At 40.0% G+C, this 26,493-nt stretch overlaps 1 protein-coding gene across 19 annotated transcripts in view; it reads left to right on the forward strand.

Annotated features, from left to right (window-relative positions):
• The window catches only part of PTPRK (protein tyrosine phosphatase receptor type K), a 417,047-nt gene that overhangs the window by 206,616 nt on the left and 183,938 nt on the right, over positions 1–26,493 (forward strand). For all 19 annotated transcript variants that reach the window (XM_030022191.2, XM_030022195.2, XM_030022192.2 and 16 more), the window contains exon 6: positions 2,554–2,728. In XM_030022191.2, the coding sequence (XP_029878051.1) occupies positions 2,554–2,728 (175 nt within the window). The remainder of the gene's footprint in view (positions 1–2,553; positions 2,729–26,493) is intronic.

Raw genomic sequence — 26,493 nt, forward strand, 5'->3', positions numbered from 1 at the left:
GTATTACAGGGGTTACTTGTCAAGTCTACTGTCATACCATTTTTAAAAAATACGCCTTCTGTTTATTATATGCTGCTTGGTCATTTTAACAATTGTATGGCACGTTTGTGTTTAGTGGGGGAGCTTGACTTCCCTTTGCTGGCTGGCTGTGGTGCGGCAATGAGAGCATGCACTCTGGGAGGGCACAGACAAGCACGAGAGGAAGAAAGTACCATGAGGTTTGTTTATTTTGGTTACTTCAAGGCACTAGATCCAAGTTTTATATTAAGTTATCATTCTAGAGAGTTCAAGCCTTTGGTTGAAACTGGGAGGGGGGGTAGAAAGCAGCTTGAAAATCCTGCTTTTGGATTTAGCTTTTGCTATCAGGAGAAGCCAGCTAACCGGAGGGGGAGGTACACCTCCCACAAAATAATTTTACTGTAGCTTAAGCAGCACCGAAATAAAGCCTTTAACATCACCCCTCATTTGCATGATATTGGAATTTAATAATTTCATTGATCCCTGAAGTTCAGTAAGGCGTTTCATTCATAGGAGTCTCTGCAGGCATCAGCAAACTTCCTTAATTCTTCTTAATAGGAGACAGATATTCGCAGAGCTGAGGAAGGAGCCGATGCCTGCGGCAGGGTGACTCGGCTGTGCTGTGGTGGATCCAGGTTTCCAAGTGCCCAACCTCCATTGCTTTTGCCCTGTGAGCACCCTGTCAGATAGCATCCGTGTGATAAGCAGGCTTTTGGTGGTTATGGGCTGGCAAGTGTTTTAGGGAGAAGCAGTGAGAGTACCTTTTGGAAGTGTCTCATGTGCCATCTTCTTTCGGAGATCTGATTTCACTCTTTGCATCTCACTGTATTTTCTGGCCCAGCGTTGCAGGCTGAGCTTACCCCTGGGTAGCAGCTCCCTGCCGTTTCTGGTGTAACGGCAAAGAGGGTGGCTGGGGGCGGGAGGGGGCGGAAACTAGTTGTTGTCTTCATGAAATGAGGAAGAGTCACACCAATAAACCTGCTTTTGATAAAGGTGATGGCATGGTCTTTGTGGTGGAATACCAGTGACTGAAATCTGCCAGGTTGGTATAAATGAACATTTTTACCCAAAGCTTGCAGTGAAGCATGGGATGGGTGCTTTGACTGCTGCAAGAAAAATGGCAGAAGCTGAAATTCATTTGTTTAAACATATTAATAGTTAAAATGAACACTTGTTTCAGTGAGTTTGTAGTAGTGCTGAACCCCTGGCTAATCTACCACAAAACTGTTTGGAGAGTGACTAACCCATCCTAAGATCATGAAGGGTAGATGTAAAATGAAGTGTTTGAGTATTACGAAGTACTCCTGCCTGTGACAGGAGGCTGGGTAATATACACATGCAGCATTAACTCATCTCCTTTTTCTCCCCATTGTATTTTGCCACAGGCTTTCAGGTTATTAAATTCTGTGGCTCAGCAGTAGCGCTTCTTGTGTTAGACAGAAAGCTCGAAGTTTAAGACCTCAATGAAGTTTCTCATTCCAGGGGTTGATTAGAGCTAAAAATGGCTGTGGAGGTCACATTTTGCTACGTATCGAGCAGAGCAGGCGATGCAGTTACAAGGAAATGATGATGTCTTTCTGGGGACTGAGCAAAGCTGAGTGCTCAGAAACTGTATCCTGGTCGGGGAATAACATGCAGTTGATCCATGGGAGAGAGCAGTGACATCGTTTGTTCACTTGGTGCATGTTTCTGGGGGTTTTTTTTAATGCTCTCCACTTTTGGTGGAGAGTCTGTTTTTCGATTAAAATCAAAATTGAGCATTTAATGTGAATGGTAATAAGGAAAAAGGGTCACAAAAGAGCTCAAACTGTTTCTACCTTACTGACCTCTCGCCCTGCCCCGCAGCTCCAGACAGATTAAATTTTTCAGTGATTTGTGGTAGCTGTGATTTTTTCAGAACTCTTTAAGCTCCTTCCTTTAAATGAGATATACATTATTCCTCTTTTAGCAGCTTCCTTTCCTTCCCTTCCCTTTTTATTTCAGCTAGCTTTAGGTAGATAGGTGCTGCTTAGTTTAACAAAGGTACAATTTTAGAAAGTATTGAATTTGGACAGATAAAAGGTAGCATTAAAAAGGAAACATTGGCTGGTTGCTGAAAAAGAGCTGTTGAAAACCTGTGAAATCCCTCAATGCCAGATTTGTTTAAATATTTCTTACAATGCACGCAGTGTGTCTGTTATAATTTTATTTAAAGTTGAATGAATTTTCTTAGGAGTACAGCTGCTACTGCTGGGCTCTCCTAGGATGGTTCCAGCTATGAAGCAGTGGCAGTTGAGTATGTCGCGGTCACGTTTTGTGGCAGTGCAAAAGCCTGACGGTGCTTTTCACCCCCGAACTTGAATCTGAAATGCTTTTGAGTACGCTTGTCTGTTGATGGGACCTCAGCACTGAACTCTTCTACCGTGGAAATGCAGCACGGACTGAATGCATTCGGGTTGGTTTGGGGTTTTTTTATGTATTCTTTGTATGATGATCATGATAAATGTCTTTTGTATTCTTACAAGATAACTCTGCCTTGGTTACTCTTATTTTCAGAGAAGAAATGGGGAAGATATTCCAGTTGCTCAGACTAAAAATATCAATCACAGAAGATTTGCTGCTACCTTTAAGTTGCAAGAGGTGACAAAAACCGACCAGGATTTATACCGCTGTGTAACTCAGTCAGAGAGAGGTTCTGGAGTGTCAAATTTTGCTCAACTTATTGTTCGAGGTAAAGTTTTAATAGCTTTCATTTTATCCAGTTAAATGCTCTTAATACCAATGCTTTCTACTTACACCTTTTATTTAGCCTACAGATGCCTTGATCTGAAATGATCATACAAAGATAGCCCTGTGAAGCTTCTGAAATTGTCATAAAATGAAAGACTAGTTTGCAAAACTTCTTACAGTTGCTTTCCATAGAATGCACCTGTGTAAAAACCCTGATCCTGCAATGCATGTAACATGCCTGTATGGTTTTCTGTAGATGCTATTTGTTGAACTTAAGGTGAAAACTGCTTAACTTTTCATAAATACTTTTACAGGTAAGAGAGATTCCATTGTACATAGTTAACATTCCCTTTTAAAACCTGTTGCCTTGAGTAGTCTGGTACTACAGCAAATAATAACTTTGTACTGTTACTTGGGAGACAGGTATATAAAAATATTTGTAAATTTTCACCTACCCAAGGACTGAGAGCATTACGGAGATTTTCTGTGATGATTTCCAGCCTCTGAAGAAGGAGGAAGAAAAAGAAGAACTTGCTTTTTCCACTTGAAATAATTTTTTTGCTGCAGTTTATTCAGAAGCCTGCTGGGGTGCAACCATGGCTTGTGTGTGGCGATGTTGGGTTGGTAATTTTCTTATTTACGCATTTTGTGTTCTGGAAGCATGTAAACTTGACTGGCCAAGGATATAGCTGAATATGGGAGTTCAGTTCAGTTTTCCCTTCCAAAAGTCACATGCTGTTTGGCCTGGGATAAGCTGTTAAGCCTCTCCTTGCCTAATTATGTCACCTGCAAAATTGCCCATTTCACTCTTAGTTGTGGTGAGGCTTAATGTTTTTTAACTGGAAAAAAGAAGTGGTGTATAAAATCTGTTGTGCTGCTGCCCAGTGCGGGGGCTGTTTTGGACAGGTAAGTGCAGGGGTCGGTTGCACAATGGGCTCTCGCTTGACCCATTGGTCCAGCAATGGGCTCTTGGTCAGTCAGCATCTGGGAGTCAGCCACTGCGTCTGGAGCTGGGACAGGGAAAGCAAGTTTGTCCTCAGCTTGTAGAAGCAAAAGTAGCATAGGAAATGCTCTAAGATATTTGGTATCTGGCATTTGCTGGCACAGGTCTTTTCCCTGGGAGACCAGTTGATTGAGGTCAACTAGGTTTTATGCCTTCTATATAACATCAATAAAAATGGGCTTTGCTGACCATACAAGGATTTAGACAATATGTTAACAGCTTTTTTTTTTTATTCTGTTAGATGTACCTTTTGTCTAGCAAAGTGCAAGACAGTCTTCATCCTAATAAAATGAAATCAGTCCTGTTACAGCATGAAAACAGATTTTTTTGTTTTGTTCTTAGACAAGCAGGGCAAATCGATGTATTTATCCAATAAATGAAGTTTTCTATTCTTTTCTAGTATAATAGAGCAATAAAATGTTGTTTAAAACACTGTTTCTCTCAAAAAATGAGATAACAGTATCAAGCTTTATAGGACTCTCTTTTTAAATGCAGCATATTGTCCTGCTGAGAAGCTTAGGTTATTTGATAGAGAATACCATCTTTATGGCCTGAAACATAAACCTGCTATCTAGCTATATATACAACAGCTATATAGATTTTATATTTTAAGGTTAATTCTACTTTTTGTGTGCTTTTTGGATTGGAAGCGCAAGAATTTTAACTTCTTTTTTTTAAATATATATGTATGTGTGTGTATATATATACACACATTTTTTTAAAAAAAGAAGAATAAAAGAAAAAGATTAATCTTCTAAAAACATTTTCATTTATTTGACGTCATGGTAGAGAACAAAGATTTATGTTTTATAGTAGGATTTATTGCTTGCTGTTATATTTGAAAAGCAATATACAGTAATATATTTTCTTGTTTGTCTGGATAACCACTAAATAAATCTTGTTAGCCAAAAAAGCATACCCTTAGGGATCAGCTACCCTGGTGTTAAAACTGTACTGAAAATTAACCATAATGACAGGTCTTATATCTCAGTGGCACTTTAAAGCTGACATCCTGCTACATGGATACAAAAGATGATAATTTTAAAGGAAATTTTTGGGCCACTGATACGAATTGCCTTTAATAAGAGCTGGCATAGTATTGCCCATTGTCAAAGCTGACCCAGGGGGAAGAGTTTATTAGTGCGTTTCCTTCTAAACTGGAAGTGACAGGGCATGCTTGGGGCCCTTTTGTTGCTGTTTGTAACAAATGAAAATTTCGCTGCAGAATTCTTATGCTGAGGAGTATTGATCTGTGTGTTCTCACAGCCGGGGGGGGGGGGGGGGGGGGGGGGGGGAAGGATGAAATACAATTTACTTTGTCATAGCTTTAGTATTGTTTCCAGATCATTTTGAGTAATGATAAGGTCTTCGGTTTGTGGAAGCCAAACTTCATTGACAACAGTTATTATTAGAGAGTGAGGGATGATGAACAGGAGTTGTTGCCCGGTATCTCAAAACCTGGGTGTTTAGGTATGTGGCCAAGATCCTTACATATTCCACATCTGTACAGACATGTGGTACCATAATACAGGTGTAGAGGTGTCAGATACTTTTCTGACTGGCAGTCCATAAGTTAGTCTTGGTAATGAAACTTTCCAGTTTTATAATGTACATCACATTGAAATGTCGTTATTTCATTTTGAGCTTTAACAGAAGAATTACACTCATTGGAGTTCTAAACTTTATTACAAATGTAGTTTCCTGTGAGGGATGGTATACATTTAAAGACCCTGAAAGGGGTAACTCAATTACTCTGATTAATTTTTTTGAAGAAAAATCAGAGTAGGGTAGGATTTTTAATTCAATTATGACATTTTACCAAAAGTAGGTCCAGTCCATGATTTAATGTCTCACCTTTGCTTAGAGCTGGTCTTCAGTTCCCAGCTCAGTGGCTGCATTGTATTGATTTTTTTTTTTTTTTTTTTTTTTTACATGGTTTCTCTGGCATTGCTGTGATTCTTGTACACGTGTAGAAGGCACTCTCCCTTTCCCCTTCCTTTTACAGGAAGCTTGATGCTGTCATTACTGTTAGTTGACTTAATTCCTGAATAAGTCCATCTGATTAATCATCTATTTATATTTTCCCTTGGTGGCTGGTAAATTTGCAATTTCTGGGAAAGTAATTTCTTGAAGTCTTCAGGGTTGTCTACGCTGGAACTTGAGGGAGATACTGGGAGGAACAGTAGCTGTGATATGTAAGTAAGAATGAACAAGACGACACCAACAGTTTCTTTCTTTTTACTTGTTTCTTACTTGCTTTTGAGAACAAGTATATCATGCTCTCAAAGTCTTCCTGCTCCTTTTGCTACTTAACATGGAACTGTACAAATTAAGTGCCCAAAGACATCCCCTGTGCCCCGGCTCGTGTATACTTGATATATACAATTGTGTAGACTTTCCAAGTTACAGTACCAAATGTACTGATCTTCAGTCAGTAAAGAACTTTGCCCTGTAATCAGTTCTTGTACTGTGTCATTGTTCAGAGCTCTTAAAAAAACTACTGGAATATTTGTCTGAAGCTGGCAATATTTATCAGAAAAGTGATCTTGTGCACCAAGAAACAAGTAGTTTTCATCACAGCAGTTGTGATCAATTTCTTGGTTGACTTGGCATGTTAAAAGTGGCTGTCAGGAGGACATGAAGCTGATGTTGCATTCTGATGTGGTTTGTTAGCAAAACTTTGTAAAATAATCCAAATTTAGTTTGTCCCTGTTTGGTATGTCTTACACTCAGGCAATCCTGCAGGGACCGTGAATAAAATCACCATTTTCTTGGCTGCAGTGTACTTTAAATTTTATTTGAGTCATAAATTATAACAATTTTTTATGTTTTTACTAGGTGAATGTAGTTTTTCTTTTTAACATTTCTTCACCCAACCCAAACAGCTCTTCTGTGGTGGGGTCAAAGCAAGGGGAGGCCTACACCTTGATTTATAGTTCCAATATGGAATTGTCTTCATGTCCCTGGTAAATCCAAGTTAGCAACAGAAAAGAAAAGAAAGGCAGTTTTCCTTCACATGTTTTCCTCTACTGTCTTCTGACTGTTCTTCCAGAAGTCACAAGTTCTGGTAAACTGACCTGTTTGTATGAGTTCATTAATATGAAAGAGGCTATTTTGTTTCTTGTACTTGCTTTGACATGGCAAGCAGTCTTCCCTCTAAGTCATTAGGTTCAAGTTTTGGCAGGATTTGTGATGATATTCTTCATTGTTTCCCTTACTGGACTTAGTCTGCCATCAGGAGCAGTTCTTATTATGTAAGTATGTCTGGCAGTGATATTTCTGCCTTTCTTGTCTGAAATCCCTTTAGGGATTTTATATGGGAAAACCAGCAATTTGTCGGGTCCCTGGTGATGCCAGAACACTGTGAAGAAGGAGTTTCCCCCGGCAAGTACTTCTCATAGGAGCATTATTTTTTTCCTCATACAAGAAAACTCTGAAGTATTTCCATTTGAGAAAGCTGTGGACTGAAATTCACTTTCCAAATTCCACTAGTACTTGTTTTGTCTGGAAAAAAAGTGAGATATCTGGACTTGCTCCAGATATGTATCCTCAATTTTGCTACCTGGTTTATGTGTTCAGTATAGTAACAGACTTAAAAATATACCTACGAGAGCACTAGGTGGCAGATAGAAGTAAACGTATCAGGTAGTCTGCATATATACTCCCTGCTTGCAAATAGGCTAACTCTTTTTGTACCAATTTTGCAAAATGACCCATATGTCTGTCCTCCAGTATTAAGTTCTCTGTCTGATGAATAGTAAATTTTTTTTTTTTGCACCTCTGGTCATATCACCCACCGTCATAAATGCTAGACAAATCAGGTTATTAGTGATACTTTGTAATATGTTCAGAAATTCAGTGTCCAGGAGACAGTGGTGATATGTAATAGGGCTTTGGACTGTATCTCTGAAGAGTCTTGAGCTCGATCTTTGGGTGTGTGTTTCTCTGAATTCACTGAATTTCAGAGCAGAGGGGAAACTGGGGAGAGAAATTCCACAGTCCAAGTTGTTGAAATCTGTGGACTTTACATCGTTATCTTGGCTAAGTGCCCCTTTGAACCATTGCCAGGCTTCTAGAGGAGTATGCAGACATTTTAGTTGTGAGTTGGAAGACCTATGTGGCTGCTATGTTTGGTTCATAAGGTGCATTCCTGGAGTACAGATATTAATACAGTTACTCCTTGGACCCCCAGCCTGCCTTCAAAACTACTTCGTATTCCAAGTTTTCCCATTAGTTGAAGCATCATTCTCTCACGGTTGTATCCCTGTAGGAAAAGCAGATGACGATGTCTTAATGACTTTGCAGCAGTTGGAAAAATAATGACATGATTTTGTAAAGTTTCTCTAAACCTCGCTAATAAAAGACAAGTTATTTTGGGTGTATATTTAAGTGTAAGCATCCTTCAGAGAGTCTAGGATCCAATTAACTTGATCTTTTTGTGGCATGCTCTCCTCTGGTTTTAATTTCTCTACCATATTAAGATCTTATCCTCTTTAAGCAGGTTTAACACAGGAATCTTCCTATTTTCAATCCTCTGTTTCTTACAGCAGGTAAAGAGGGGCTATTACCCTGAAGTCAAATCCTGTCTCCTTTACATAAGAAGAATGAAACAAGAATATAGGAAAATACCTCAGTAAGTCTATATGTTCATAATTAATAAATTGAGCCAGATAGGTGTCCCGAGTTCTTCATACATCTACCATACCAGAAAGAGTAGCGGCCTCACTTTCTCCTCAGGCAACTCTTCTGCGCAAGTAACTCTGGTCAACTCCTTTGCTAAGGCAACATTTGTCTCTGGTTTATGTATGTAATAGGTACATTGCTCATTTTCTTTAGAAAGCACAGGAAAGTTGCTTTTCCTGGAGAAGCCAGAGAAAATAGTTTTGACTGGATTTTTACAAGAAGCCAGAGAGACGTGGATTCGCAGCAGGTAACAGGAATGCAGACTGTTTGGAATAGGCTCAATTCTATAGGTCTGTGTTGAGCATTCTTGTCTGTGCAGGATTGCATTTGAAATGACAGAATCAGGGAATGGTCGGAAGGGACCTCTTGAGGTTATCTGGTTGAACCCCTTGCTCAAGCAGAACCACCTAGAGCCGGTTGCCCAGAACTGAGTCCAGATGGCTTCTGAGTATCTCCAAGGATGGAGGCTCCACAACCTCCCTGGGCAACCTGTGCCAGTGCTTGTTCACCCTCCCATTAAAAAAGTATTTCCTGATGTTCAGACAACCCTCCCGCATTTCCGTTTGTGCCCAATGCCTCTGATCCTGTCACTGGACACACTGAAAAGAACCTGGCTCTGTCTTCTTTGCACCCTCCCTTCAGGTATTTATATACATTGGTGAGATCCCCCTGAGCCTCCTCTCCTCCAGGCTGACCAGACCCAGCTCTCTCAGCCTTTCCTCAAAGGAGAGGTGCTCCAGTCCCTTCATCATCTTTGGATGTCCCTTCATTGGACTCTCTCCAGTATGTCCATGTCTCTCTTGTACTGAGGAGCTCAGTGCTGGACCCAGCACTTCAGGTGTAGCCTCACCAGTGCTGGGTAGAAGGATTACCTCCGTTGACCTGCTGGCAAGACTTTGTCTAATGCAGCCCAGGATACCATTAGCCTTTTTTTGGCCACAAGGGCACATTACTGGCTCATGTTCAACATGGTGCCCACCAGGACCCCCAGGTCTTTTTCTGCCAAGCTGCTTTCCAGCTGGGTGGCCCCCAGCATATGGTGGTGCCTGGGGTTGTTCCTTCCCAGGTGCAAGACTTTGCACTTACCCTTGCTGAACTTTGAGGCTCTTGTCAGCCCATTTCTCCAGCCTATCAAGACCCCCTTGGATGGCAGCGTGACCCTCTGGCATTATCAGGCACTCCTCCCAGTATGGTGTCATCAGCAAACTTGCTGAGGGTATACTCTGCCCCATCATCCAGATCGTTAATGGACACGTTAAACATGAAATGCTACAATGCTTTGTACCAGTCAGTTTGACTGTTTACTTTTTTTCCAAGGGAGGAGCAAGGTGCTTTCATTTCTAAGTCTTTTCATGTGTATGATTTTTTTAAAGTTTGTGTGGTATTATCGCTAAAAGTAAAACCGTATATTCTTGACGAAGATTAGTCTCCTGTTTGGTGTGATGGACTCTGCTTAGTCGATCACTTCATTGCAGTATTGGTTTAGTTTGGGTGGAGAGTGTTTCTATCTCCTTATAATCCTCTTGAAGTCTTTTTAATGTGAACTGTTGCTTTATTGTAGTTCTGTGATTTGTTCTTCAGAAAGATCTGAAGCATGTAAGGTAAAGCACGTGCTCTGCTTTTATCTGATAAGACGTGAATTTTGTACTGCTCAATATAGCTTAAATATTCTCATTAGGCAAAAGCTAGCCTTTTCAATGTTGATATGCATCTTCTTACTGTATTCCCTGAACTTTAAGGTGACTGATCTGGATCAGAACAAAAGCCAAAGTCCTGTAGCCTGTGTCCTACCTGTGGCTGGGCTCAGTAGCTGGTATTGGGGGCAGAGTATCAGAGAAGAGGAGACAGATATAGAGGTGTGTCTTGTTGGCATAGGATTTTACCTCCCCAGGGATCTGTGGTTCAGGCATCTTTTAAGTAGGGGCCAATACGCTCTCAGCTTGTACATCAGTGTTACACCTTAGTTTCTCATTCAGGGGAAGATGTGTGAGTGTAGAGCAGAGAGGCAAAGTACAGAGGCAGAGAGAGAACACTGCTTGTCTTACTATGCTGTTTGCTCTACATGTGAAGCCACAGAGCCTGTCAAAAGGGTTTATCAGATACTAACAAAATACAAAGTTAATGGCTACATCAAAGAAGTGGTGACCACGCAAGGTGATCGAGCTGATATGAGCTGGGTTTTTTCAATCTTTATTTTTATTAGAACCTCTCCTAACCAATCAAATTCAATCCTGTTATCACTCACGGGTAGGAACGGATAACATATAACCTCTTGTGTCAAAGCATAGATTTATAACCTCTGTAGAGTTTTGCATAACTGCTAAATATCTTTATATAAGGATCATAGTTAACTTTAAAATCACCTATTGAAAAGTAACGATGCAGGAACCAAACCAGATTCACAGTTAACTAATTAACTAATTTGGTGAAAGGGACATTGTCTATTTATGGTTTTCATTGCCTGGTGTATACTTTCCTGACCTCTGTGGTGGATGCTGATGCTGTGTGGAACTTTGGTTCGTGAGTCCAAGCAGCCAGCAGTTCCTGTTGTGTTTCCTGCAAAGCTTCATCCCACCTGCATGAGAGCACATGGGATAGCAAACCCTGTGGAAGTCCTCTTATATTCTCTCTCCTCCACTCATTTCTCAGTGGAAACCATGATAGGAACTCTCTTTTCCACAGGCTCTGGGTGGAAACCAGCAGGACAAAGGAAGAAAAAAAGAGGAGGAAGGCTGGGAATGCTGGTAATTAGCTAGATCGATGTTTACGTGGCTATTTTTATTTCTTTCTGAGCATTGCTTTTATATATCTGAAGCTGATACATTTCTAAGCATCTGATCACATTCAAAAACTGGAAATAGTTTTCCTTGTATGTTTCCTAATTATTAGGTGTGACACTATTTTGTGTGCCAAACGTTCAGACAGGAATGTGCTTTCAAAGCAAATCTCCAGATTGCTCCCACTTCCTGGCCCTTGGTTTCCATCAGGGCAAGGGTGCTTTCCAGCTGCCAGTAGGCATTCAGTAGTGACTAAAGTTCATCCCAGGCAAAACTACCTGAAATGCGCATAGAGGGGTTGCTGGGTCCTTAGCACCGATACCTTCACTCTGGAGGTCCGCTCCTGTTGTCCCACACCACTTGCTAGCACAGCGTTGGGGAAATCCCATCAGCTGATAAAGCATTTTTTGGTTTATTTTCCTCCACCAAGATTAACCCAGAAGAAGAACTTTTGAAGTTAGGTTTGCAATCCAGATGCCTCTCACCATGTGGAGCAGGAATGCCCATGCTGGCCGAAGAGGGAGCAGTGCAGAGCCAGGGAGTGCTGGGCCTGGGCCTGGCTTTAAGGGATCCCTGTGTTTAGTGTTCTGGTAAAGTGGAAGGGCAGCTGTTGGCAGGGAGGGAGACTTTGCTCCTCTCCCATGCCCCTAGCCGCACACAATCTCTCTCGTCCTTCTCTTGGCTCTAGGGCTGTGTCGCTTCTGTGGGCTGGTTCAACAAACGAAACGGGCATCGAGCTGCTCCCTCTCAGCCTGGCTGGGACAGCTCTGCCCCACTGGGGAGGGCAGTCAGCTCACCAGAGTTGGCCCAAGGGCCAGGAGCCCAGAGCGGTGAGGAGGGCAGGAAAAGGGCCCTCCCCTGCTTGTCAGGCAATGGGCTGCTACCTCTTGTTGTCAGGTCTTGTGGAGACCTTGCTGAGATCTGGCAGTAAAATAAATACAGCTGTAGGGTCAATCAAAATTAGTGGAAGCCTATAATGGAAAGTAGTGACCTGGGATGAACTTGGCCAGGTGGCTCACAGTTGCAGAAGAGTTAGCTCTGTGCCAGCAGGCTTAGTGCTGGCTTTAGGTAATGTTCCTTTGGGGTCTTCTGCCTCTATGGCAGACTAGGTTTTATCAGCCCCTTTACAGGCAGCATAAGCTGGGTATCACCTGCTCTGCCTAATCCAGCAAAGCCAAGATATGATGTGGCTTCACTCAGCCCGGTTCAAATTTGTGTTGCTGGTGATACCACAGGTGTGGCATTAATGATTGATTGTGTAAAGCGTGGTCTTGCTGTTTAGGTGTTGTCCTATACCTCTGTCATTTTCTCATGTGCCTCCTTATTGGGAGAAGACGTAGGTGAATCTAAACAGGAAATAAAGCATTTGGGAGTTTAAAATGTAATCACTCCGAATAGTGGGATCCCTGTTTCCCTTTAGACTTGATGGGAGGCAGTACAAAGGAAAGAAAGAGGTGAGGAAAAAGCTCTTGGCAGGTGTCATTTCAGGGAGGAAATAAGGGGGTTTCTTTGTTTCTTGTATCTGCGTTTTATCCGAGTATAATGACATGAAGATCATTTGCAGTAATGTGATTTTTCTCATCTTAATTAGAGATGTCTCCAGACTGCCCCACGACATCAGTGCTGTATTTCACTTGGATAATTTCCCTTCCAGTATCTGGTCTGTCTCTACATTTACTTAAATCAAATGTTTCGTTTGAATGCTGCAGCTCATGATGGTCTGTCTCAGTTTAAGTACCATTGACGTTAGCAGGGATGTTAAGAAAATATTTACTTAAGGGTAGACAAAGTTCCCTTACCTGCCATCATTTTGCAGTGTGGGGGAGGGGAAAACCCCTCTAGGTTTGACATCTCTGTGTATTGTGCAGGGTTGTTACAAAGTGTGCCGATGAGTAGATGCATGGTAATGATGAAAAGGAGTGCATTTGGAATTCAACATAGATGGCAGAAAATGCAGGATGTCAGAGAAGCCATATATTAAAGGGAATTTGAATTGGAAACTGAATCCCAACCTGCCACTGGGGGCATTTTGATCATTTTGATTTATTAAACTTTTATAACAGCATTCAGATGAAGCTGAATTAAAACGCTTAGTCTTGGGTGGTTTATGGTACACAAGTCATCGTGCTAGTGAAGTCTTGCCATGATCAATGTAGAGTTAATCGAAGTTCCTTTTTGAATGCAGGTGCACCTGTGTGCTTTAGTATGTATTTAAAAATCTAATAGTGTTCCAATACTGAATCACTTAACAAAAATACAAAGTGACACCACCCCAACATTAATTTTCAGCTGCATTTGAGTGAATCTTGCTATTAAATTGTAGATGAGCTGCAGGAACACAAACTGCATATATATTCCTATACCAATTTTATGTATTGATAAATATACATGCACTATAAAATAGCTAGCTATGGAAATATAGCAATATTTCCTTGGAAATGGGTCATATTCCTAAAGGCATAAGACCCTTGCTTTGTGGTGCTGTCTTGACCATCTCTCAGCTTCAGCAGCTGTACATAGTCTTACTGAGCACCATCTCTGCAATAAAAAGAAATCAATTACTATTAGAGTGGCACTGCAGGTTAAAGGCATTACAGGTTCACACTCAGTTTTGCAGCAGGAAAATGATACTTAGCTGCAAATGGGGAAAGATGCAAAAGATGGATGAGACAGAGTTCAAGGAGCAGTAATGTGAAGGTCCAGCACTATCATTCCAAGCTGTCTTGGAGACATGATGGATGGTTCGGTGGCAAGAAGCAATGATACCACATGATGAGAGATTCATCTCCAGATCTTGAGCCCACTGCATGCTGTCTACCTGTTGGTGTTCTAGTGGCATAATGATCCCTGATGTGTTATGAAGAGCTAAATTACTGTACTTAAACAACTAAACTGGTATGTTGAATTTAGTAACCCAGGTTTTTTGGCAGCTGCTAGAAAAGCAAGTAGCATATCAAATGCTCCTTCACATTGTAAATTTAATTACCTCATATTTATGCATAGTACTAGTTGACAGGATCTTGTAAGCTATGCTAATATGGTAGGTAATTTGTTACCTCCAGAAATCACTTTCCGTGTGCCTTCTGATCATTATCATGAAACATGATAAATGATCTAGCCCATGAGGTGTAAATGAAAATGAAATGGATAATTGGATTCTACGTCTAAATTGTAGCTGGAATAGTTGTTGCAATTATAATAGAATTTATCTCATAAAAATATGCTTTGCAATGTACTAGTGACCTTTAATCATCTTGGTTGGGAGTTATTTGAGGATAATTTTAAAGAGATTACAAAAAGTTTACTCAGTAGTTTGGATAGAAGGGTTTTTTGTTTCCTAAAGAGTTTTAAATATTTGTCTGTTTAATAATTCATATTGCAGGATTATCCTGCAGTGTTAACTGCTGGAAGATAGTATACTTGCAGAATTATATAGAAAATGGTGAGAAACATATCTGCCTCTCCTGAAGAAGAGGGAATCTTAGCTACGTGCAGAAAGAAAGATTTCTTCCTGCTGAGATGCAGTGTTGAATTTGGATGTGCTGGTTTGCTAGAGAGCTTGTCACTGAGACTGATATGGAACTGCAAACAGGCATGTCTTGGAGAATTTTTAAGGAGTGTTGTAAGGAAAATGAATGTGTTTCTCTCCCCTGTTCCCCCAGTATGCGCATGTTGCTAATGGCAGAGTTTGTGCCCTACCTGCTCCAAGAGGAAGGATGACACTGTGGTGTTGGGACTGAAGTTTGAATTTTCAGCTCTTCCCTAAACTTTGTTTGATTGGGGGGGGGGGGGGGGGGGGGGTGTTGGGTTTTTTTTTTAGATTGCTTTGTGTCCAGGACCTCATCTGTAACATTTCATGTAGTTATTTTGTGTCCCTTTTTCTTAGCCATTTAAATTTTAAAACTTGTAGCATATGTTGTACTGCCAAACATTTTGAGTTTACCATCCCAGCGGATGTCCATACATGGTAATAAGTGTAATTTTTCACTTTCTGGATTCTTGACTGGTAAATGAAAGAGAAAATTTCCACTCATAAGCTTGTAGACTAAACAGAGACAAAACCTCGGTGAACGATGGTAGAAAAAAGTGAGAGTACCTTCTTAGGAATCCCAAATTGCCTAGAATTGACTTACATTACAAACCTTAGAGCGAACAAAAATTATTAGGAGGGATGGTAGGGAAAAATCTCTCAACAGTCAACTTACACGCGTTACCTTTAACCTACAAGAAAGAAGGATTTGAGTACAAAATATGTTCTTAACCAATGTGATCTGGAGGGCTTACACATTGCATAGTGTTGGTTCAAGGCTTATAAACTAGGGTCGACATCCAATGAGGAGTTCTAGTATTATTAAGAATGATAGTCCTAACTTTGTGTGAATTACTTAATTTGAATAAATAAATAACAATAAAAATACTTTGCTCAATTTACAGGTTTTGTTTAGACTTTCCCCCAATTAAATGGATTATAACTTAACTGAATTTAAGCTTTATTTGAAATTGCCACGCTTCTTAGAAGATAATATCTGTAACCTAGTGGAATGTTATATTCGAATTTTTGAGTATTTATATTAGCTTTTTGCTCCTTGTGTCTGTTTTGTGGTAGATCCCGTAAGCCATATGGAACTGTACCTTTTTGTGGACACAAGGAAGAATACTACAAAGTGTCAAGGCCATACATGGTTTTTTTGTAAAGCTGTCTGTAGACCAGCTTGCTGATTTCCTGATAAAATCAGGATTAGTGTATTATGTTGATTATCTGATTTATTTCACTATCTAATAAGGACTAAATCTAAAAAAAAAAATAAAAATATATATATATATATATATATATATATATATCTTTGGGTTTGGGGTTTTAGGGGGTTTTTTAACCTGAAGTTGAAGTTCACAGTTTATGTGAAAATCTCAGTTTTATTCTTACATTGACATCCTCATGGTAACATAAGTTGTGTTTTTTAACAACTGGAGATTTAAAGGCTAGTGCTTTTGAAGGGAGATATGAGTAAACCAACTGCTTTTCTTTGGCTTAAAAAATTGAGATTGTAGTCTCATGATTTTTAATGCCTGCTTTGAACTTCACTCTGACTTTTAAATGTGTTGACAGCAGTTGGAAATGTCTTGGCTAATGATTTATTCTTTGACTTTCCACTTCTCTTGGACTCGATGACTTGCATGTCCTAGAGAAAACAAGATACACTCAAGTGCAATCAAACCTGTGATCTGTGGGTTGCATCACCAGCCATGGGAATATTTTCCCCTTCCCTTTATTGGGGATAGAAAGGAGCAGCTGTCTGGCAGTGTATGAAGCACTGCTTCATGTTGGCAGCCAGATACTTCCAGGGTTCATTTGTAGGGTGGGTTGGGTTTTTTTTTTGGGGGGGGGGGGGGGTTTGTTTGTTTGTTTGTTTTTTAATATGTGGGGTTGTGGCACAGTTCTTCTGTTGGACCTATGCAGCATAGCACTTGGTCACCTTAGTGGACTGAAGAGGAACTCGTGTTCCTGTAGTTGAAGGCTTGGGTCATCTTACAGTATAGAGTTTTCCTCTTGAAAGCCAACCAGAAACATCCTCTAGTATCCTCTAGTCTTTTTGCCCCTTTCTAGTCTAGTCTGCCCCTGCCCCAGAGCAAGAGGAAAGGCATGAGTTCAGAATATAGGGAGAATAAAAGCTGCATCTCTGTAGATCACCCTCCCATGCCGTCAAACAGACTTCTGATCTCTGCGATATCAGAACACAAAATAGTGAGGGAAGCCAGCACAATTTTTTCCAAGTGTAATAATGACTGAAGCAACAACTCCTGCTCAGCTCTTGAACAAGTTAAAGCAGATTGGGTGAAATCAGTGGACCTCAGCATTTTGACAGTGGATAAGTCTGAGTCCTTGTCTGTGATGTTTTTCTCCATTTTGCTTTTACTTAGGTGAAACATGGCATATGTTCCAAGAAGCAGGTAAAGTAGACAACTGTGGGGGAAAAAAACCTTTCTGCAAACATGCCATCAGTATTTCTGCAAATATACTTTTCTTCCAGTTGTTCCAGGTGCAGCTTTAGCCTGTTATTTGAAGCAAGGGACTCAAACCTTACTCCTGTGATGACACTCCTGTGATGACTCTGTCAGCTCATTGACTGCTGCCTGCAAAGTCCCATTTGTCATCCTCTCAAACCAGGCCATTTGGCGTATGCTCCCACCCAAGAAAGTACAACCAAATCAGCTCAGCTACTAATTTTTGGTTGGTGTCACATTAATGCAGCATCAAGAGTATGCGCCTCTCCTCTAGTTCTGCAGGGCAGGGACTTGTCTCACCAGTTTTCTCACGCCTCTTGACCCCTTGCGTTGGCTGTCCTTCAGCAAGTTAACAAAGTGATGTGACGCACACTCACAGCTTGCTGGTAATACCCTTCTCTGCTAGTTCTCACAAGTATGGCATGCTGCAATCCTCACTTTTGCCACTGCCTTCTCTCTATATTTTCTCAGTTTTTCACTAACAGACCCTCTGCTGGACTTTCTGCAATGTGGTTTAACTCTGCCATCTTTTGTGCCCTACCTGCTGGTTGTTACTTTTACCAGTGGAGCAGAGAAAATGCTGTTGGGTTGAATGTGCCAATAAATGACAATGAGGTAATTGAAAGGTAGTTAAAAAGTCTGTTTTACTAGAAAGAGTAACTCCTTTTCCAAAACGTTTTGTAAAAGCAATATGATTGGACAGTTCAAGAAAAAGATTGGACTATGCCAACTTTGTGGCTGGCTGCAGACATGTTTAAGATATATTTTGAGTTTAGGCTTACAGACTTCTCTTCTTTCCTGAGATTTGTCTTTGTTTTATGTGAGAACCTGCCTCCACCTTCTCATTTTTTCTTTTTACCACTTAAGTTCTTTAACTTCAGCTGTTTCTTAATGCTGTTTCAGGAATCTGTTTGACTTTCCTCTTGCATTTTTCATTCAGCATTGGCTGCCTGAAGAAATATTTCATGAGTTTTATTTTTCCTGAGAACACCTCCAATACTTGACCTCAAAGTATGTGGAGTTTGCAACAGAAAGAATTGTGCCCCAGTGACACTTCTTTTCCCTTCAAATTACCCTCATTATCAGTGACATTTTGACAATCAGAAACAAAGTGATCCTCCTGTTTTACTTCCAGTTGTTCCAGGAGTAGCTTTAGCCTATTCTTTGAATAATGTAAAAGGTTAAAGAATTGACTGAGAGAGCACAGGTTGGCTTTTTATTCAGGCCAAGCCCAAGTGGCTGTTTCAAGAAGTTCACCAAGCAACTTTCTGGAGTTGCAGACAGATAAGAGTGGTTTAATTCATGTTTTGTTTTGACCAAATTTTGTTGCCTTTTATATAAAAAGAAAATGAACCCCAAAATAGGAATTTAATGGTATGTCAGTGCTTCTAGGCAGGAACAAAGAATTTGTTAAAAATGTGTAATGAAAGGAGGAGAGCGTTCTCGCTTTGAAGCTGAACAGTTTGTACAGCTGCTATTGCTTACATTAAAAAGGGGGGGAAGTGTGTGCCAAACAGTACATGGTACGTGCAAACTGTCACCTTATTAAGGAGACTGTCCCCTAAGACATTTGCACCATTAGGACTTCTGATAATTAAGACGAACTATTTTTCAGCAAGAAGACAGCCTTCTGGCCAACTGACTAAGCAGATGCCAGGTGGAAGCAAATGAAACTAAGTTGAGCTCTCAGGCAATTAACAGAAATTAATGGACCAGGTACCTACAGTCTGTTTCCTGCGGGTGTCGGTTCAGTGTCCTTGCGCTTCCTGCGCTTCCAGCTCTGCTGACTTTCAGGGGTTTGGCACCTGAGGTTTCCTTACTGAAGTTTGCTGGGATTTATCACCTGCTTAGCAGAGTTCACAGGATTCCTGGGGGAGATTAAAAATTTTACAGGATTCTGGAATTTTAAGCAATTGAGGGGGAATCATTGAAGTGATCCTTTGATGGCAAGAATCCTGTTTTGACTCACAGCATTGGGGTAGAGGAGGCCTTCCAGAGGGACTTGCACTCAGTAAAGAGCTGAAGCCTGTTAGTCACTGTTTGGTCTGGTTTCAACCTGATTTCTGAAACATACATCTCCATACTGCCATAATTAATGAAGCTTCCTAATCTGTGAAGGAATTTTTTGCATGTTCTGTTTTTGACTGATTCTGTGCCTCATTAACAGGTTCATACACTGATTATTTATTTGTTATTTGTTTGTTGGACCCTTTCTGAAATATTTATGTAGACATGGGCAAGGGCTGTATATGTGCATCAGTGTCTGATGTTACAACACATGCACCAGAAGGCATGGTCCTACTTCTCTTTTCCCTCTCCCACTCCCAGTGATGTGCTATTCCTGCTTCTTCTCTACCAGAACTGTACTTGTCCCTCTCTGCAGTGAGCTGTCTGGGGAGCTAAACTAACAAAAAACAGACACTCTAGAAAGACGTGGGTATTTTTATGTCAGGATAGTTTTCTAACAATAGAACCACTGGTCTGGAAAAGATGGAAAGATCAGGGAAGAGGTGGTAGTTCACTCCCCATGATGATGTGGTCATTTTAGGTTGGCTTAGCTATAATGTGAAACCGCATCCTCAGTCTGCTTTGCAAGTGAATTACACTACACTGCAAAAATCTTTGTGCCTACAGGGAAACGTGTGGAATGGTTCCTGAAATAAACACCATTGTCTTGGGGTTTTTATTCTGTAGCAGCTTCCTTGTATGAATATGCCCTTAGAGGAGTTGATATAACAGAAGGGGGCTGACAGGCGATACTGGTATGTTGCCTCAAGCCCATATTATCTTGTCATAGCAGAGATAACCAGATACCAGAATGATGGGCCTTAATGTAATAGCCCTGAATAGAAAAACCTGCAGTAAACCTCATCGGTGGATTGTTAAGAAAAAGAATAGTTGGACTTGGTATGGAAGAGGAGGGAATCTACCAGGAAAAAAAAAAAAAAGTAAATAAAAAGGAAAAGAAACGTTAAGGAAAGTAAGTAAAACGTCTCCCTTGAACTGAATGTCCAATTCAATTCAAGTTCAGAATGCTAATCATGACATTTAAATACATAAATACAGTAACACTTGGAGTGGCTTTTCCACAGTGAAGTAAGCCAGTATGATTTGTATAGGTATAATTAGTGTGGAAAAACAAACATCTGTGTAGTAGTTGTACCAGTAGTAGTGAATGAGTAAGAAGATAGACAGCTATGCACACATCACTGTACTGCTGTAAAGTGTATTTGAAATTTTCACCCACAATAAACCCTTACAAGAAAAAAGAAAGTGGGGAAAAAAAGCACTCTTGTCAAATGATTTGTTGAGTCAAAAATATTCTTCTGCTGAAGAAAAACTGACTGGCTTCGATATTACAAGTAATTCAAGTTGCTCAGAAAGACATTTAAAAGGAGGGAGGCAACCAGAGAGCACTGTTAAGGTTCATAATTCAGAGAAAAACAGAGAAGGCAATACAAAGGCAAAACTAGTATACTGAAGAGCAAAGGATTATGAACCTGGATGAGCAAAGTGCCACTAAAGACACTTAGGTGGGATTACAGGTGAGTGGTTTTTTTATAGTCAGTTAATATATGGTGTAAATGACATAGGGCATGATCAGAAACACTTTATAAAATAACTTGAGAAAAATTAGACAACATATCAAAGGGAAAATATCTAGGTTGCTTTAGTGTTTTCAAAGGGTACTTTGAGCTTCAGCAATGTTACTGGCCCCCTTCCATTACCCATTTTTTCTTTTATGTGTTGTAGAGAAAGAAATGATAAATAATTCAGGCCAAGGAAAGTGTAAAAACCACAGGGTTAGAATACTTACCAGTGGGGGAACTGTTTATACTGACTGTGAAACAAAGGAAGGCAGCAGGGCAAAACATTTTGCCTTGGCAGGAGAGGCTGTGTAGACAAGTGGTAATTTTATCTTCTTTTAAGGTATTTAACAATTGTAAGCCCCAGTAATACTCATGGATTGGCCTGCAGTGAGAGGAAGAGTTAAAGGAGTTCAAACAAGCTATTTTACTTCTGACTTTGTTTACCTTCACTGTTTATTTCCCCCCCACACGTTAAAGGGATGATGGGATGGGAGAAAGTTTTTCATAAGATATTATGTATGTAGGATGACTTAGTGCAGGTACAACATAATTATGCTCTACTTACTACATCTGTATTATGTTAACCATTCAGGGATGTGAGTCAACAGAAAATTAGTCTCTTTTTTTTCAGTTCATTAGCTTATACTGCTTTAGCTCTGCAAAGTAGCTTGTGTTTTAAAACCAAGAACTTTCCATTCAAGCATCAGGAAAAAGAAACTTGATCATTTATAATAAAATGGGAAGGAAATGTGGCCATACAGCCATGCACCATTTACACCCTGAAAGAAGAGATGAGTTGGAGCATTTATAGTTTTATGTAGAGGGCAATAACCTAGAATGGATTGAAGCCTGTATTTGTCTTTCTCCAACATTCAATCAGTAACTTGACCACTGCTGGTTTTTTTTCCTCTGGGGAATGTGATAGCAACTTAAGAAAACACTGCTACTGGGCCAAAAATCTACTTAGTTTAGTATATAAGCTTAGGGGAACATGTAAGAATGGGAGAGGCACACAGTGATACACTCCCTTCATGCACCATTGTAGCATCTAGCAATCTATAGCTTAAGATTTATCAAGCCAGAGACTATATCAACATATTTGTGTGTAATATCCTTGATGAACCTTCTATGAATTTGTCAAATCATTTTTGAACTTGTGTTTTTGCCCATCATCCTGCAGCAATCAATTCCTACAGTTAACTGGAGTTAGAGAAGAAAGTACTTCCCCCTGAAGCTGCGGGCTACTCTTTTTTAAAAATTGTTATGCACCATTTTTTTTCACTGCAAGAAATAGCAAAAGTCATTCCATATTAATCTTTTTCATGCCACTTGTCATTTCATAAACATCTAGGATGTATTCCTTCAATCATCATTCTTACATGTTGCGTAATCCAGATTTATTTAATATCTCCACATACGGAAGTTGTCCTAGGTCTTTGATAACTTCTATTTGGCCTTTTCTGTGTCTTGTCTTCTAGCCCATCCAGCAGGAGATGGGAAGACCAGATCTGTATCTTTTATTTTAGGTGAGAGAGCATTATGAATTTACACAGTAGCACAAGATATTATGCTTTCTTTTGTGTTCTGTTCCTAATAATCACTGATATCTTATCTGGCTTTTTGTCTGAATTGAGGTGATACAGTCATGGAATTCCCCACAGAGATATTATTCCTGTCTGATTATACTGATTTAGAGTCCATAGGGATTCCCCCCCTCACATGCACTGCTTTGTATTTATCAATTTTGACTTTATTTGTCATTATATTTCTTAATTCTTTAGTATCTTAAGGGAAATGAGATAAGCTGGATGCATCTATTCACAAAATACTACCACCACAGATAAAAATACTGCTGCACTAATTGGAGCCACGACTAAAAACCATGTTTTCTTCCTGACCTTCTAGGTGGACATATGATTTAATGAATGTGTTGCAGAAAATGGTTCAGCTTCAAAAGGAGGGATGTAGAGACTCTTCTGAGAATCCCTGAACCTGTAGGTTAAGGCACTGTCCTGAGAAATGGGAAGTCTCTGCTCAGCTCCTTGCTCCAGTTCAGTCAGACAAGAGGAATGGATGTGGAATGTCTTTATGCTGAGAGATTGAATAAGCCACTTCTCTATAGACACAATCCTGAACTACGCTCTCAATGCCCCATACTATTATCTAGTGCCCCACGTGCAACTAGGCTGAAAAGTCAAAACATGTTGTTTTGGAAATGCTAATGTAAATATTTTCTACTACAGCTATTTGCTGAATTTGGGTGAATTATTCAATTTTTTTATCTTAACCCTCTGAACTTTTACTGAGTGTTTTGCTACACCCCCCCCCCCCCCAACCCCCTACAAAAAACCCAACCCCAACCTCAGCCTATCTAGCCCATTTCATTCCCAAGGAGAAGGAAGATTTTTTTTATGTGGAGTTGTTCTGTTTTCAATTTCTAAGCCTCTGTACTTAGGAAGGTATAAAATATGTGTGTGTGAGATTGGTTTGTACTACCTCTGTATTCTTGGCTGTAACCAAAGTTAACTACAAAATAGGTTTCCTGCACTTGTGTGGCCCTGAGAAAGGGATTATTTGAGGACTGGAGAAAAAGCCAGAATTGGCTTTGTGCTCAGGGTCGCCTAGCCCCTGAATTTTCACTGACTGGGTGTGGGTACTAAGCAGAAGGATTTGCACCCTGACAACATGCCTCAGAAGTCAGAATAGAAGCTGTGCCAGCATGTCGGTGGGGAGAGCTTAGAGACACACATCTAGCTGATTGCTGACTTCTCAGTTCAGTGGCCAAACCATTTAACTTCTTAAAGTAAAACTCCAGTGAATTTTGGAAGGAAAAACTATTTTAAGTAGAAAGGGGAAGGTTATTGGGATTTTTTTAAATGTCAAAATGCTGTATTGTGGCTTGTTACGCTCAGAAAAAAAGTCATGTGCACCTATTCTGAATGTTTCTGTAAACCCATCTTGCCTTTCTCATTACAGCGTGGGGAGGAGGGTGAATAGCAGGCAGAGGCTTTCCTGAAAGCAGGCAAGATAATTATTTGGATCCAGAGGTAGAAGCTTAAATAGAGTTCAGTGGGGCAACTTCACCAGTCCTCTGACTGAGTTGAGAGAACTGATTTTTTTTCCTGAAACCACATTTATCAGAAGGGAAGGAAGTCCCGTGAGAGAGGTTTCCTGGTGCTTGCAGTTATTTAAAAACAAACAAATGAAAAAAAAAAATCCTTCAAAGAACACTCACAAATCAAAAGTTTGAGGCAGGACTTTGGGATCTGGCAGGAAGAGTCATGACTTTCCTTGTCTTCATGAAAAGCAGTATTTAAAATTCCTGAAAAAGTGCTACTAGCTTTGTGTACTGGGGCCAACAGAGCTTGCTGATAAAATTATGCAACATTTTTTCTCCATGGTTACATGCTTTTGTTACTAATACTTATGTAAAATGTCAGGGCTTCTTTAAGGTACTTTCCTATTTGTTTAACTGGTAATACGGTGACATCTGATTTATTTTTGTCTCCAAGTACTATTGTAATGTGCTCTTAGCAGCTTGGTTCAACATGCAGAACCAGCAAACAGAGTCTTAGACAAAATGCCCGTATGCACAGCCAATCTGAATTTAATAAATAACAGAGTTTACTTGTGTAATCTTTAAATGTAGTAATCTCCATAATGGTGTATATTATTATAAACCATACTATTAGCAGTGAATCTTATATTTGGAGAGGAAAGCTGTACCGTCCAATTTCTACCCTAGTAATTTCTACTCTTCTCATTATTTCTGTAGCGTTGTTGATTTTGTTTGCCTTTCTTGTGTGAATATACAAAGCTAGTTACTGAACTTTCAATGTGCTAGCTCAGCCTGAAGAGATGTTGATTAGCATCATATTCAAGAATTAAAACATGCAGTAGTAGAATAAGAAGCTGTACGTTCTCAGGTTTGCTCATCAAAAAATTAATAAGGTAACTTAGAGTGGTTAAAATAAGGTAGCAAAAAAAAAGAAATTTTTCTTTTAACTTGACTATTATAGAAGCATAATTTATTTCGGATATTAAAGCTGTGATGAGGTGGGAATCAGCTCAGTTGCCTGAATTAGGGCAGTGTCCATTTGGCAATGAGACTGCTTGCTTTTTTGGCATGAAGACCCCTTCCTTTCTTCTTTATTTTTGAGCCTGCCTTCTGCTTGCTTCACTTCATGACCTGTATTTGCTGTATTGGAAAAGGCGAAGATTGATTGAATCCTAACATCTCTCAGGTGTGTGATTTTTGTAGAGCTCTCTCCACAGTATTACCCCTAGATCATCTCTCTTCCAACGTGAAGATCCCTACCCTACTCAGCTCTATTTCTCATATCAGGGTGTTCCACGATTTCAGTCACCGATGTTGCCCCTTACTGAAACCTAGTCATAAATAGGCAGATGCCTTGAAATAAACAGGCAGGTCTGGAGGGTTGTTCAGGATGGTACTCTTTAGGTGGTGAGCACAGTATTTAACAACATTGTTGCCGCATCCTCCCACCCAGTGGAAGTGCAGACCAGATTTCAAAGCCAAGCTTCCCCAGTTGTCCGCCATCATGTTGTCCGTTTGTTCTGAGGGAACATTTCTACAAACTCAAGTGCAAGAGCTTCTGCCTCTCAGATGAGTGGTATAGATATGGTATGCAACCCATATCTTAAGGTACGGTTGACTCTTAACTGCTAATGAGTGAACATTGAGCACTGTGGATTAGTTGTGCTGTAGATCTACAGACACTTGAGCTGGCTTTTATTGATTGTCCAGTTAGGTTACGATTGAATGGATCTAATTCTCGTGAGACCAGAAAGACAATCACTGACTTCCTAGTCAGATTTTTCCTGGTGTAAGTGGTCATGCTAATCACATAAATATTATTACAGAAAAGCAAATGTTTGTGTCAGTAGAAGTAAGATGCAAAATTTAGACTCTCTTACTGTACTCGGGGAGTTGCTATTCCAGAGTGAATGGTTGGTAGTTTTTTGTCATATTGATACTTTGAATCTTTGCTGCAACAAAACAAAGATAACAGGATATTGTCAACTCACAAAAAGCTTCTACAAACTATTTCTCAGAACATGTTTTTATAATTCAAATCCTCTAACACACATACTCATTTTTAAGCTGTCTATGCTTTTATGTCCTGTAGTGAATTTGGGATTCAATGCACTGGGTGTCAATTTAATTACAAGGACACCCTCTTCATAGCAACGCTATCATACTTGACAATATACACATTTTCAAACTCTTGAACAGAACAGCCCCACCTGAAAAGTAGATTATGAATATATCCCAATAAAACCAGTCTAAATACTTTTTAGGTCGAAAAGCTACCCTATTTTCTGTTAATCTAGTGTGCTGCTTTCTCTTTCAAAGGGAAATATTCTCATTTCCTGTTTTTGTTGCACCAGCTAAAAAAAAAAAAAGCCCTTAAACCAACTTGGCCTCTCAGGAGTGAAGCTGTTCTCATGATATAAATGAAATGGTCACCCCTCTCCATTGACTATGTAAGAATTTCATCACCAGCTTTGCTCTTCCATTTTTACTTCAACACTGCATTATCAAAACTCTTAACAAATCATTAAATTTTGTTCATTCCTTTAAAGAAAAAACATATCATAATGTGTTTTTTATTAGCATGCAGAAGAAGTGGTGAGGATTTTTGTTCTGGCTTGTTTTTCTAGAAAGCTCTTCCAGGCTTTTCATCGC

The sequence above is a fragment of the Aquila chrysaetos genome, chromosome 8, assembly GCF_900496995.4.
Source record: "Aquila chrysaetos chrysaetos chromosome 8, bAquChr1.4, whole genome shotgun sequence".
Taxonomy (NCBI): Eukaryota; Metazoa; Chordata; class Aves; order Accipitriformes; family Accipitridae; genus Aquila; species Aquila chrysaetos.